The sequence below is a fragment of the Dermacentor variabilis genome, chromosome 3, assembly GCF_050947875.1.
Source record: "Dermacentor variabilis isolate Ectoservices chromosome 3, ASM5094787v1, whole genome shotgun sequence".
Lineage (NCBI taxonomy): Eukaryota > Metazoa > Arthropoda > Arachnida > Ixodida > Ixodidae > Dermacentor > Dermacentor variabilis.
The window spans coordinates 15,510,414-15,525,000 of record NC_134570.1 but is presented as its reverse complement, the minus strand read 5'-3'; the positions used below and the strand labels follow the sequence as shown (position 1 = coordinate 15,525,000).

At 49.6% G+C, this 14,587-nt stretch overlaps 1 protein-coding gene across 1 annotated transcript in view; it reads left to right on the top strand.

The window, feature by feature from the left end:
- Positions 1-14,587, top strand: part of LOC142575179 (carotenoid-cleaving dioxygenase, mitochondrial-like) — an 81,590-nt gene that overhangs the window by 53,965 nt on the left and 13,038 nt on the right. The window contains exons 4-7 of the mRNA XM_075684272.1: positions 1-13; positions 1,276-1,417; positions 9,020-9,228; positions 11,229-11,386. The exon at positions 1-13 is cut by the window's left edge and continues 129 nt beyond it. Of these exons, the coding sequence (XP_075540387.1) occupies positions 1-13; positions 1,276-1,417; positions 9,020-9,228; positions 11,229-11,386 (522 nt within the window). The remainder of the gene's footprint in view (positions 14-1,275; positions 1,418-9,019; positions 9,229-11,228; positions 11,387-14,587) is intronic.

Here is a 14,587-nt window from a genome sequence, read left to right as displayed (position 1 = left end):
AGCCATCCAGAGGGTTAGTGCAACCATTGTGTAGAAAGCTGCAAACGAGGCTGTAGAAATGATGAACATTGCAGAATATCGATTGATTACGGACTTAACGATTATTTATGCGTTCTGAGAAATCGTAATTTCGGCAACACTCATTAAACAGTCCGCGACGGGTGCGTCTCATATATATATATATATATATATATATATATATATATATATATATATATATATATATATATATATATATATATATATATATACAAGAACGCTGGGATGCCATTCATAGCATATTCTGGTCGTGGTATGTATAACTATATTGTGCTTGACCAAATGTGCACCTCCATTGTCATTCTGTGATTGTGTACAAATCTCCTGCCGTAAAGGCTGTCGTGGTGATGCAAGCTTCCTAAAGCTATACATTTTCGCGTGGAAGTGTCAGACAACAGATGGATGTTGATGTATATATTGTCTAACGAAATGTCGCCACTAGAGCTGCTGGGTCTGCTGCTTCTGTCTCGACATTCCCCTAAGACCTGAAGCTAAAAAGAGTATCGGCTGGCAATGTACGCCGCACGCTGGCCTTGGAAGTGAGCCGACCTGCCTTTGCTCAGGCTGGCGAGCGCGAGTCCCGCACAGCATAGCGTTTCCTACAGGGATTGCCCTAAATGTGACTAAAAGGGCACAAGTGTACACGGGAGCTGCACGCAGGGCGGTTCAGCCAGCATGGAAACGCAGGGTACTACATGTACGTACTTGTCTAAACTTCGTCCTTCCAGCTGCGGCCGCCATACACAGCCGTCGCCGGTGTGCATATATATATATATATATATATATATATATATATATATATATATATTACGCACACCGGCTGCGCCGGCGTATGCTGTGTTACAGCGCGGCCTTGCTGGCCCTGTCTTGAAGGCGATCTGCGATGAGTAGGGAGGCTAGGTGCCGGAGAGCTGATAGCTTTGTGTGCGCTGTGCTTTCGTCGCTTAGTTCGCGTTCAAGCGAGGGCCAGCACAAAGGTCAATTCGCTCGCTGCTGCTGCCGCTCTTCCTCACGCCTGCTTATTGACAGCGAGTGTCCACGCCCATCGAGTGAGATGTGTCTGTGTTTGCCTGCGCTCGCATGACACCGTGCTCGTTAAGTTAGTTAGTGAGCGAATGTTAACGAGTTTATACGGCTCATATAATTCTTACTTCGTATAGCTGTCCACTATTTTGCTGTCGCACTCGATGCTTCGCATTTCGGGCGAAACTCGGACATTTTTGTGTACATTCGCAGTACGACGTGAACAAGCTGGTGTCCGTAAACCTGGCAAGTGCGCACCCCATCACTTTGGAAGATGGCACCAGCTACAATCTGGGTGCCAGTTTCATAGCGGGCCTCAAGTACCACATTGTCAAGATACCGCTGCCCAGCCAAGGTGACTGATTAGCATGCGTGTTTGTGCACATAGAAAACGCTCGAGTTTAGTGTTTACATACGAGGGGCAATAGCGTCCTTCTTATAATGTTTATAAGTGTAACAGCGATAATACTGTATTTAATATATGAGTTTATATGCGGGTTATTACGGAGGATCACATGCTACATTATGAGGATATGAATATGAGGCATATGTATTACTTGTTCTCACGTATTGGTTGAAGAACAGGCTGCTAAGCGCTATAGAACTAGTGAAATAATGCTCCGAAAGAAGTTCTTAAACGAAAAGACAGGACGAAGGGCTAAGATGAAAGAGTAAACGTACGGGTATGATGCCAATGCAAGCAGATTGATCGAATTTAAGTTTTATTTATTTATTTATTTATTTATTTATTTATTTATTTATTTATTTATTTATTTGTTATGCGATAACATTATAGGTTGATTTCACACATTTTGTAAGTATCAGTCTGACGAAAAAATTACGGCCGGATCTCTCGCGAGGGAAATTATCGTGGTGCGAAGCATTATATTGTCACCTAGTAGTGACGATGAAAAAAAAAAGACAGCACTTAAACTGTCAATAGGTTAACTAGCTTATTATTGGGCAAACCTGTGCCCACAAAAAAAAAAGCAAGTTATTCTCAAAGCACAACGATAGCGGCGAACACAATCTGCGTTCGTCGAAAGTGTAATCTGCCGTTCAAGCGCGTCGGCTTTTATACACGAGTCACCGAAGTTTCCGGAGTAATCGCCGGTGCCCACTTGTCTTCCAGAAAGTACTACACAATTCGCGTCCCGCATTGATTACATCAAGCTTCGGTGACAACAGACAACGCATAGAACCATCGATAGCAATCCAGTAAGTTCCAATCATGCAGGCACATCTTGCGTTGAGCGATAGCCTTAAGTTGTTAGTGGGTAGGGGCTCAATGTAGGGGCTCTTCGCAGGTTTGCGAGCTGAACGTTACTGTGCTCCTCTCGTTTCGTTAGGTTAGGGCAGCGGTGCCTATCCCTGGCTGCTCTGGAGCTTGACGCAGAAGCAGCGCCCATGTTCCTTGGTCGAGAGAGAGAGAGTAAAACATCTTTATTAATAATATTTGAATGGCGAGAGCAGTGGGGGAGGAACCCTCAGTCCAGGGTCCCTAAGATGATTCCGGCGATGTTTCGAGCCCGTTGAGCTCTTTGTTGCACAAGGGGTAAAGGAGAGTTGGCAAGGGAGGAAAGAGGTTTGCAGTGCACTCAATCGTGACGTGGAAGATTGTGGGCGAGCTGCCACAGCCAGGGCAACGATCTGCATAACAGTGTGGGTAGAATTTATTGAGAGAGACAAGATTTGGAAAGGTTGCGGTTTGTAACTGGCGTAATGCCACTGCTTCCTCCCGCGAGAAGGACGGCGGTGGTGCGGCGTGGGCGCGACGAATGCGTGTATAGTGACGGAGTATGTCTTTGTAACGGAGCAAGGGATCCCCCCACTCTGAACTAGTCACCTCACCACGCCGAGTCGCCCGGAGGGAAATTTCTCGGGCAAGCGCATGTGCGCGTTCGTTACCCGGCAGCGAGGTATGACCAGGGATCCAGAGTAAGTGGATTCGGGGAGGTGTGGTTGGTGTATTTTGCGGGATCTGTTTGAGAATTTGGTACGCCGCTCTCGGGATGCCATGTCCTGATAGGAACGCCCGGCATGCCTGTTGCGAGTCCGTCAATATATACACTTCCTCAGGAACACAGATGACGTATCGAATTGCAAGAGCAACACCGACAATTTCTCCGTAAGCGGCATTTGTTTCGCGCATTGCAGCAGAGTCTATCAGGGATTCGGTGCCATCCAAAACTACCGAGGTATAGCCCTCTTGAGTGCGTGAAGTGTCCGTGTATAAAGTATGTGTTTCCGGGATGTTTGCAAGCATGCGGCCAATGTATCGTACACGGGCTTTGTGCCGCCCTTTGTCATGCTCGGGTTGCATATTACGTGGCATTGGATGAATACTTAGTGCCTGGCGTATCGCTGACGACAAGATCGTTGGACGGGTTTCAGACTCAAGGGGTGGGACAGAGTATTCTAGCCGTGTGAGAAGATGGCGGCCAGTAGGAGTGAGTAGGAGACGCTGGCGATGGCTGACCCAATGTGCCTCTAGCAGCTCGCCTAGTGTGTTATGTGTCCCTAAGTTAAGGAGACGGTGTGTGGAAGTATAGTTCGGGAGGCCATGGGCCAGCTTCGTCGCTTGAGGAATCATTGCGTCTATGCGAAGTTGTTGCGCTTGGGTCAACCGCTGAAATGGGAGATGGTATATAAGGCGGCTGATCACGCATGCCTCCACCAAGCGCAGCAGGTCCTCTTCTCGAAGGCCCGAGCGCCTGTTGGAGACCATCCGGATCATGGCCAGAATTTGCTCAATCTGTCTGGATAAAAGGGAAACAGTGTAGTTAGACCTGCCATCCGCTTGAACGTGTAGGCCGAGGATACAAGCACGATTAATCTGTGGTATCGGTGTGCCATCCACGTGCACAGTGATAGGGGGAGTAGAGGAACGGCTCCGGGGGCGAATGATTATGAGCTCCGACTTTTCCGGAGCACATCTTAAGCCGCATTTTCTCGCGTACTCGGAAACTGTATCGACTGCTTGCTGCAGTCGGTCCTGGATGGCTCCGTCGGAACCCCGTGTCGACCAGATAGTAATGTCGTCCGCATAAATAGCGTGGGCGACATCAGGTATCTGGTCGAGTAGCCGGGAGAGCCCTGCGAGCGCGATATTGAATAGAGTAGGGGAAAGAACTGAGCCCTGGGGTGTCCCACGTCCTACAAGGCGAATCGTACCGGATCGATGCGGTCCCATTCCTACGGTGGCTGTGCGATCTTGAAGAAATGCGCGGATATAGTTGTACATACGAATTCCACAGTGTGAATGTGCAACAATGCGAAGGATGAGGTCATATTCAACATTATCGAATGCTCCTTTTAGGTCTAAGGCGATGAGTGCTCTCGTTTGGGCGGACGACGGAGGTCCTATGGCTTCCTCCCGCAATTGTATACAAGCACATCTTTGGCAGACAGATGAGCCCGATATCCGAATTGAGAGTTAGAAAAGAATGATTTTTCTTCGAGGAAGGGCTGCAGACGCCGCAAGAGTACATGCTCCATGAGCTTACCAATGCAGGATGTCAGGGAGATGGGTCGTAAGTTTTCAACCTTAACAGGCTTGCCCGGTTTGGGGATCAGTGTGATGGCGTGTCGCGGTGCTTGGGGAAGCATGCCCTTGCGCCAGCAATCATTGAAGATATGGGTGAGGTGGCTAATATCCGCGTTACTGAGATTACGAAGGGTGGCGAATCGGATGTGGTCGGCTCCCGGTGCCGTGTTGCGGCGAAGGTCTTGTAGGACCACCCGCACCTCGTCAGATGTGATGTCTGCATCGAGCAATTCGTTCGCCTCGCCTACATAAGGATAGTCAGGGTACTGCGGCGGCGGGCCTGTGGGTATGAAATGCTTCTCTAGCTCTCTGAGGAGTGTCGAGACATCGTCGCTGTACTCGTGCATTAGGATGTGCAGCTGCTGAAATGTTTTTCCCTTTGTTGTGGTGGGATCTGTGAGTGAGCGAAGAATCGACCACGTTTTTGCTGTGCTCAATGTGCCTGAGAGGCGATCGCAAAATCCTCGCCAGTTATTCCTCGTAAGGATCTCTGCATACTCCTGAGATTCCCGTGTAATTTGATCTATACGTTTCCTAAGTTTGCGGTTGAGGCGTTGTCGTTTCCATCGTCGTGTCAACCCTCTACGGGCGTTCCAAAGATGAAGTAAATGCGGGTCTATGTCTGGTGTCTCGGTTGTGGTGCGCAGTGTGCTCTTGGTGGCCTCTAGATCTTGTGCGAGAGAGTCAAGCCAGCGTTCGTACCCTTGGCGCTCAGGTGGGTCCTGGCGACGTTTCCTGAATTTCGCCCAATCCGTTATACGCACATTTCGCTCGGGCCTGCGCGCACCCCGTAATGACAAGGTGGTCGCTACAATGTAGTGGTCACTACCAAGGTGCTCCTGTAAAGGCCCGTGCGCAACGACTGGGCCAGTATTGCGCACGAAAGTAAGGTCAGGGCAGGTGTCACGAGATACGCTGTTGCCCATCCGAGTGCGGTGCTCTGGGTCGGTAAGCAGCGTGTATCTCATGTTACAGATGGCATTCCATAAGCGGGTCCCTTTAGCCTGCGATTTAACGTAACCCCATGCAGTATGCGGAGCGTTAAACTCGCCGACCACTACACAAACCCGTCCAAACCTACCAAATTCTGTTAGTAGGGGCTGAAAACAGTGCGTTCGCGAACAGAGGGAACTCCGTATGCATTGGTATGCATTGAGTATAAACAGACTCTCGCTGCGTTTACCTTCCGTAATTATTTCCAATATTTGGTGAGGAATGTCAATGTTAGTGGTATGCATGCGACATGTAACATGTTTCGAAACTAAGGCTCCCACAAGAGGAGAGACACCCGAGAGCGTGCTGTAGCCGGATAAAGAAGGGGTGCAATTGACTTCCTGTAAGAGGATGACATCGGGAGGGTTCGAGGATGTGGCGATATACTGCTGTAGGGAACCTCGTTTTCGGCGGAATCCCCTACAATTCCACTGCCACACCACTAGTTGCTCCGCGTTACGCGGCGCAATCATCATCGCGAAAGGAAGCAGGCGGTCATGCATAGGGATGCGGGCGCCGGGTGCCCATATTTGAAGGTTGCGGCCGAGAGCCTTGGTCGGAAAGTGCGCTTTCGTTGTTACCGCTAAGCTCAGGAACTTGCATGCGTGCGAAAGTGCACTCTATACATGATTTCACTTGGTCCGTAATCCCTATTTGAAGGGCCTCCATTTGGCGTTCTATCCTGTCCAGAGCCGCCTGCATACTAGTGCTCATGTCTGCCACCAGCGCGTCCATTTTGTTTTTGCAGGCGCTCACAGCGCGCCTCCATGTCACGACGTAGGCGGGCTATTTCTATTAGAGGATCGGGATTTGGTAACGAATTGGTAATAGGGGAAGGGGTAGGGAGAGATTTACGGGGCAGAGCGAGCTGTGGGAGACCCTCCGCCCGACCTACCTCCCGAGGCGCCTCCATTGCTGTTTTCTTCTCCGGGGTCTGCTGCACCCCTGAAGGGACCAGGGTCACCTTGGCTGTGGCGTTGGTCTGCAAGGCCTTCTTGTAGGGTTGTTGGGAAAATGGGGAAAGAGGGCGCTTCTCTGGGAGGCGCACCGATGCCTCGCGGGATCGGGACCGAGACTTGAACTTGCGACGGTATCTCAAACGGGTCTCCGACCGGATTTTTCTGGTCTCCTTCGTTGGGGCGCGCAACGTTCGGGTCTCCACCGTATCTGTGGTAGTCGTCAGGTCGCTGGAGGGTTGGAGTTCACGCTGCTCTTTCTCGAGAGCTTTCCGAACGCAAGCTTTGTTCAGTGTCTGCCTAGCACGCCGCGGGCAGTTTGGATCCGCTGTAGGGTGGGTGCCGTCACAGGATCTGCAGTGTGTGGTGCACGGATGTGACGGGGTGGGGTTGCCAGTCCCGCACGTCGCGCACATGACCACGTGCGGCGTAGGACAGTAATCAGCCCAATGGCCGAGCTTGTGACATATCTTGCAAACTAGTTGGCGGGGTCGATGGGGGTAGCAGCGGAGTTCTGCACCATAGAAACGCACGTAGCGAGGCACTTTAAGTCCTTCAAATGTTACCAACGCAACGTTGGTTCGACCCAACATTCTTGCTTGAAGTGTGTTAGTTCCAGGAGCCACAAGCTCATGCACTAGCTTGGAAGATGGTGTACCGGGCAAAAGGCCAGTAACAATTCCCTTGCATGAGTTGTCTGGGGCCGCAAAATATGTCGTGATGGGATAGACCCGCTGAGCAAGGTTCAGCTCCCTCATCTTGTACAATGCGTCGGCTACGTGTGACTGAGGTGTGCTGATGATTGCCAAGTTCTGCTGAGGTCGCAGTCGGAATATGATGTCCTGACGATCGTCGGTGGTCAAGCCGGCTGCACTCCATAGAGCACTGGCGAGTTCTGGGCGCGTCCACTTATCGAGACAAAGTCTTCCATGAGGCCGCGGAATTATCTTTTCATAGTGCAAAGGAAGTTGAGGCAGGTTCTGATTCCGAATGTGCTTGCGTACGGCAGGCTGGGAGGCGTCCGGAATGCCCAAGATGTTCTCGGAGGGTTGCGTCTTAGCGCGCGTTTGACGGATGCGTCGCTTATGTATGACTGTCTTCCAACAGCCACCTGTGTCGTCGTCAATTTTGCCGCCGTAAATGTTCGGGTCAGCATCTTCCTCCATCCTTTCCCTGGTCGGAGTGTCCACCTCTCGCTGTTGGGAGGGAAAATTGGCGACGATTGGATCGGCGGCCACTCCCGCGGTATCCACCTCTGGCGTCTTCGTTGTTGTTGAGGAACGCGCAGCGGCGTTCTCCGTCGCCGATTGCGTCTTCTGCTCGTTGGAAAATGACGTTGCGGTAGATAAATGCTCCATCGAAACAGAGCGGTGAGTTGGCCGAAGGCCCTTTGCACGCCCGTTTAGAACATGTGCCTCGGAAGAGCTGGTCGCTTGGCGCTCTTGGTTCATGGTGTAGACAACACGCCAAGGTATCTCCTTGGTCAAGGCACGCGTGCAGTTCGAGGGCATCCGCGGAGGGTGCGCCGCCCGGTGTCCGGTGACCGAGCGCGCGCCTCTGCGCCGGCTGCGAGCCAGTGGCCCAATGTGCGTGCGCCTCTGGCGCATGAAGGAGGCGAAGCTTCACACTTTGTTGCGGTTTACTTGGCCTTCGTGCCCAGAGGAACCGGGACGCCAAAATTATCGTATATGGTTACCTTGCATGAACCCTTGCTAGACAGATAATGTAGATTGGCTATTTTCAAACTTCTATAAGCTTATTTAGAACATATCACACTTTTCAAAATACCAAGAAATTGTCTTATTCAAAATTTTATTAGTTATCTACTCCATATATTCTCATGATTTTGTCAGTATTATGCGCATTATTAGGTATAGTTTAAGATTCTAGCATTACTTTGCTGATTTGTAAGCGGAAAAATGATTTTTTTTAAGGCGAACCGCAAAATTGAAAATGATCTTGCATAACCTTGCTGAGAGCTTCCCGTAACATGCTCCTCACTCGAATGTGGCCCGATCCCGGAGGCAGTGTCGCACACACAAGGCCTCAAAGCTGCCACGAGCGAAGAATGCGAGAAACTGGTACGTGACGCACGCGCCAGCCATTTCGAGGAGCGACTTTGTCGCGAGAGAGAAGCCTGTACGCGCGACCCTGGCTTGGAACCGCCAGCTTGGATCACTGTGCACGATGACTCGGTCGTATTGAAGAAATTTTAATCCCGTCGTGTCAGCCAAAGATGGGCTGACTCGTTCTAACCGTTGTAATCAGGTATGTTTTGTCAAAACGGGCAAAAAAAATATTTTTTCGCACCTCGTGTACTCCAGCGGAAGCCAATGGCGCTGCTTTTCAAGTCAAGCGCGAAGTGTGCCGAGGCATAATCTTTCTTAGTCTTTGTAGGTAATCACCGCAACCGTGCGAGGCGTCGAGTGTGCGTAGTTATGGGAGCCCGTGCCCCGTGCAGGCTGCGCGGGCCTGAAGCGGGCCTCGGTGGCGTACAACATTCCGTCGAGCTGGAAGACGACGTTCAGCTACTACCACAGTTTCGGCATGACGCGCAACTTCGTGGTGTTCGTCGAGCAGCCCCTCGTGATCAACGCCGTGCGCCTGATCGGCTCTCGCATCAAGGGCTACTCCTTCAAGGACTGCTTCGATTGGATTCCCAAGGAGAAGGTAACGTCCGCAAAACCCCGCCGGCTAATCAGGCTTCACGGTGTTTCCTCCGGGGTGCGCGATGCCGTGCGCTTCGAAAACAAAACTAATAGAGCACAGCTTCTAGGATAACTTTGCAAGAACTCAGTTTTCAAGGTGCGCTTATAATGCATTTAATATTTGACTTAAACGTCGCTTCAGCGTCATGGCCTCGTAACGTGTCATCAAACACGCACGCGAAAAAAAAAAACCTGCTCCTTCAGCAGCAAATAAGTGAAAACAGGTGCTGGAATTCTCCTTTTGGGGAAAGTCTGAACACATGGGCAACGAACTATAATTTCAGCGAAGTAGTGCTTTCTGCTGACCTATCCCCACTTCACGCACGCGTTGGTACCATTTCTCTCTTTCTTTCTTGCGGGCAACGAGAAGAAATGGGGTTAACCGATGTGTCCGATTTTTGTTAATCTTATCATGAGAAGCCAACAAAGACACCAAGGACAACAAAGGGGAAATTACTTATGTTTACTAATTGAAAAGAAATGATAAATTGATGGCAATGAAAGTGGATGGAAAAACAACTTGCCGCAGGGGGGGGGGGGGGGCAAGGGAGCGATCCCACGTCTTCGCATAACGCGTGCGATGCTCTAACCAATTGAGCTACCACGGCGCCGTTTCCCCATCCACTTTCTTGGGTATGTTTGTGTTACTACTAGAACTAACCTCGGGAGTGTTAGCTAGCGTCACCACTTTTATTGCCATTAATTTATCGCTTCTTTCATTCAATTAATAAGTACAAGTAATTTCCCCTATATTGTCCTTGGTGCCTTTGTTGGCTTCTTGCGGGCACTAATTTTTCTTCGTTTACTGTCTCTCTCTTTTCTTTCTTCTTTCATTTATTTATTTATTTATTTACTTACTTATTTATTTACTTGTTTGTTTATTTATTTGCAAATAGGTGCCCATCTTGAGTTATAGGAGCCCGTGTTAAAAATCAAACTAACGCAAAAAATTAACTACTTACCGACGTACTACTGCAGAAAGTAGCATTCAGACTTCCCAAGACATAGCTCAGGGGCTCTGCTCCATTTCTTCCCGACAGCGTAGTACTTCCCAAGTACGCAGTCGCAGTTCTTAAAGCAGACAGATGTTTTACACCGAAAGTGAAGAAGTGGAAGCTTCTCGCCGAAAGTTGCCCAGGTAAGCGGTGCTGTAGCCGTCTGGACTACCCGAAGTCCATAGTTGTGCGACAAGGCGAATATGAATTTACCGGTTCAATTTCTGCAGTAGTTGGTTATTAATATTCTTTTTTTCGGCGTTGAGTAATTACTTGATTGGTCGCACACACTCGCTTTCACACCACTGTTTGAGTAATAACAGGACTTCGAAACATGAAGTCAGCTCACCGGTTAAAAATCTCGATGGCAGCGCAGAAATACTGAAGCAAACCTCCAGAATGTTATGGTTTAAAGCTGGTTCTCTGAGCACTTCTGCTAGCTTCGCACTTAAGTATTTCCTTTAACCAATCTATTTTCAACCTCACAACTCAAGACAGGAATGGATCGTTACCAACATGCCCAATTTGCAATAGCTTATGAGAGTACACTGTACAAACTGATCAAAAAAAAAAACAAGTATAGTTTTATGCGTTACGGGCGGCTAGGTGTTCGTTACTTGTCATAATTTGTCACAAACTACGGTGTTTTCCCGTGGATGTCGTGCTTTTTTATAGCCCATGGCCGTCAGAGGTGCTCATTGTTCAGAATTCCAACGTAAGCCAATATGAAACGGCACACCATGCAGTCCCCGACACTCCGCGCAGCACGCTCATATGAACAGCCGTGCATGCGGATATCAACCCATTTATAGGTAGCTATAGTATATACAGAGAGAGGGGGGAGGCTGTGTCGTGAGAAATGATGGCGCCTAAATATCGGTACGCCCTTTTTCTTCCCTTTCTCTCTAACCCTCTCTGCTGCTTGGTTGGCTCTGGGCCCCTCTCTGGGATGGCGCAAACCTTGCAGACCAAGTTCGTGGTGCTCGACCGCAACACAGGCAGCGTCCTGCGCACGCGGTTCCTGGCTGACCCGTTGTTCTTCTTCCACGCGGTGAACGCCTTCGAGGATGACGGGCACATCGTCTTCGACATGGTCGCCTACGATGATGCATCCATCATGGACAGGTAGGCGTTCCCTGAGGAGAACGAAAATTGGATCGGCACGTTTATGTGCAGCGTGAGGGGGCGGTGCTCTACCCCGGCTGCAGCTGCGCATGTGGCGGCTGCGCGCGGTCGCGCGGCCGTGTCCTGAGAGCGACCTGCGTTGGGGGCAGAGTGTAGCTGCGTTGGCGGCTCGTAGCTTTGTGCGTGCTGTGTTTTCTCGGCGTTCACTTTGCGTCGAAGCGATAGACAACATGAGTGTCACTTCGCTAGCTGCTGCTGCCGCGTTTTGTCTCACCAACGTCTTGACAGCGAGTCTCTGGGGCCATCGCGTCAGATCTGTTCATGTTTGCTTGTGCGCGCGTGACACCAGGCTTGTTAATATAGTTCGTGTGTTTAAAGAGGAAAAGAACCGCGACTTCCAGACGGAACGTAAAACGAAGGAGTGAGCAGGTCGAACGGTAACTAGCAACTGATGTTTATTACCGTATGGGATCTTTAAACATGTCCGGCCAACTGGCCCAAGATTCCCCCCTCTTGAATAGTTAGTGTGCTATGTTGACAACTTTGTACGGCCGATAAAACAATTATCCTTGCTTCGTATAGCTGTCCACTAATTTACTATCGCAATCAATGCTTTGCCTTTCGGGCGAAAGTGCGACTTTTTTATTGGAGGAACCCCTGCCTTTAAATATTCATTCCAGAATAGGAATGCGTACATAAAGTCATGTACCTGACGCAATCTTACTCCATCATGCAAAAGACTACTCTTCTTTTATAAGGCTAGAGAAGGCCTGCTTACACAGCTATCTCCAACCTTTTTAATATAGTGAGTGAGTGAGTGAGTGAGTGAGTGAGTGAGTGAGTGAGTGAGTGAGTGAGTGAGTGAGTGAGTGAGTGAGTGAGTGAGTGAGTGAGTGAGTGAGTGAGTGAGTGAGTGAGTGAGTGAGTGAGTGAGTGAGTGAGTGAGTGAGTGAGTGAGTGAGTGAGTGAGTGAGTGAGTGAGTGAGTGAGTGAGTGAGTGAGTGAGTGAGTGAGTGAGTGAGTGAGTGAGTGAGTGAGTGAGTGAGTGAGTGAGTGAGTGAGTGAGTGAGTGAGTGAGTAACTTTAATAGGTCCAGAGAAGACGCAGGGGAGACCCCGCGCCACCCGGCTAGTCCCACGTAGGGACCGCGAAGCCGAGCTTGACGGCCCGATCGCGGGCACTCTGGACGGCCAGGGTTTGGTCGTTGAGTTCGGGGCTGCCCAAGAGCGTAGCCCACCTATCCTCGCTGAAGGAGGAGCCGATGGCTTCGCACTCCAACACATGGTCCAATGTTGCCGTTAGTCTTTCTTTCTTAGTTTTTTCCTTTGCCGGGGCAATTCGCCGCTTCAAACATGGGAGCGCATGTACACTCATTGCAATGGCCCCCTAAATGGCCTTCATACCCATTTCTCACGTTATTGCTGTATTGGCGTGCTCGATCATTAAAACACTGTCCCGTTCGTCCTACATATACTTTTCCAGAGATTAACGGTATCTGGTATATAACACGTTCTGCGTGCAGTCTGAACTTAGTCATTTGGTGCACTGGGGCTTATTATGATCTTTCATCTGATTGTGCACACCGCAGGTAGCTCGCAATGGTCACTGAAAAGTAAATTTAAGTTCTGCGATAACTTATGCACGTACGGTACCACGTGTACTGGTTTCTTGACTTTTTCTTTGCGTGCCGGTTCAAAGCTTATCCATTTTTTTTCCAAGGTTGTTTCGCATACTTAAGTGATAAGGGAACGGCGAAAACCTGCTTCCGTTAACCGTGCTGTCTGATGTAACAAACTTTGCTCAATCTCGTACTCACATGACTTCTTCGGTGCTGCCTTAATGCACGCCGCGGCCACGCCCCTCTTAATCTAGAGTGCACGTGCGCTGTCACAGGGCAACACGGCTTTCTTGGATCTGGGATGATACGCCCAGCATACATGCACATTAGGAGGAGAAGAACAGATGGTAATGGGGTCAACGAACTGCATGCGATTATTTCTTGGCAGTTCGAACGTGAACCTGACTCCTCCCGATGACTAGATGAATATGCCCAAAACTTCTTCGACCTCGGTATGAAAATGCATACTGGCGTCGTTCTGCCGCAGCTCTTCGCCGAAGTCCAGGGAACATCATAAAACGGTAATTGCCCGCTGAGATGGTTAAACCTACCGATGCGACATCAGTTTGTGCAAACAGGGCAGTCCATTAAGCTATTGCTGCCAGGTGCTTGTGCTGGTATCCGGGTAGCCAAAGGTAGCTATGATCTGTCGAATTGACAAGTGACAAGTCACGAACGTACGCTTCAAGGCATGTGGAAATCCAGCCAATGCAAGATTAAACGGCATGATGAACAATGCACATCCCTGTGGAGCGTTTCGCGATATTGCTCTCGTGGTACTCAGCGTCATCCTTAATTTCACCTGAATCTGCTGGTCACTGATCGACGTAATTATGAACAGTAAAAGGTGACTGCTGAGGCTTATGTCCAATTGTTCTCGAGTCAATTATTGAGCCCTAGAGAACCCTATCATAGGTCTTTGACACTATCATAGATCTTGAACAATCGGTAAGTCTCATAAAACGAGGTTTATTTCGCATAATCGAGGAATTACTCTACAACAATTTCATAGCATTATAAAAAGCACTTTTGATCATCTGGGATAACATGATTGCTTCGTGAATGCTATATTACACTGGCGCAGTTTTCAATGAAGTGCAGGGCGGATCATAGCGTCAAAACTGCCTCGAGAGTGGTCGTCCCATAAATTGGAGGCAGTGTCGCTAAATTTGGTGGTAGTGCCACAGATATGACGCGTATTGTCAGAGTGGTTTCTTGGACTTACGTTTCCAGGTGCCGAGGACACCCTTCCCTCATTGAAATATAAAATAGGAGGCTGGCTGACGCTTCCCGTTCCCAAGGCTAGGCGGAACTGGTACCGATACCGCGATTGCCCGGTCTCTACCGGTTGCGTCTCATTCGAACCAACTTCCGGTCGTCGACGGACATTTGCTGTCTTGCCCCCAGAAGCTTGCTCATTTCACATCAGATCAGTGAAGCAGTTAGTGGACGGGGCCGTCGCTGTTGAGGATATAGACGAGAACAGAAAGAAGCGCCTTTTGTTGATGTCCGCTAACTCGAAACGGCTTTCGCTGTAAATTGCAGGACGGTCTCCGCTGCAGTTGGCACGTGCGAAGTCTGCT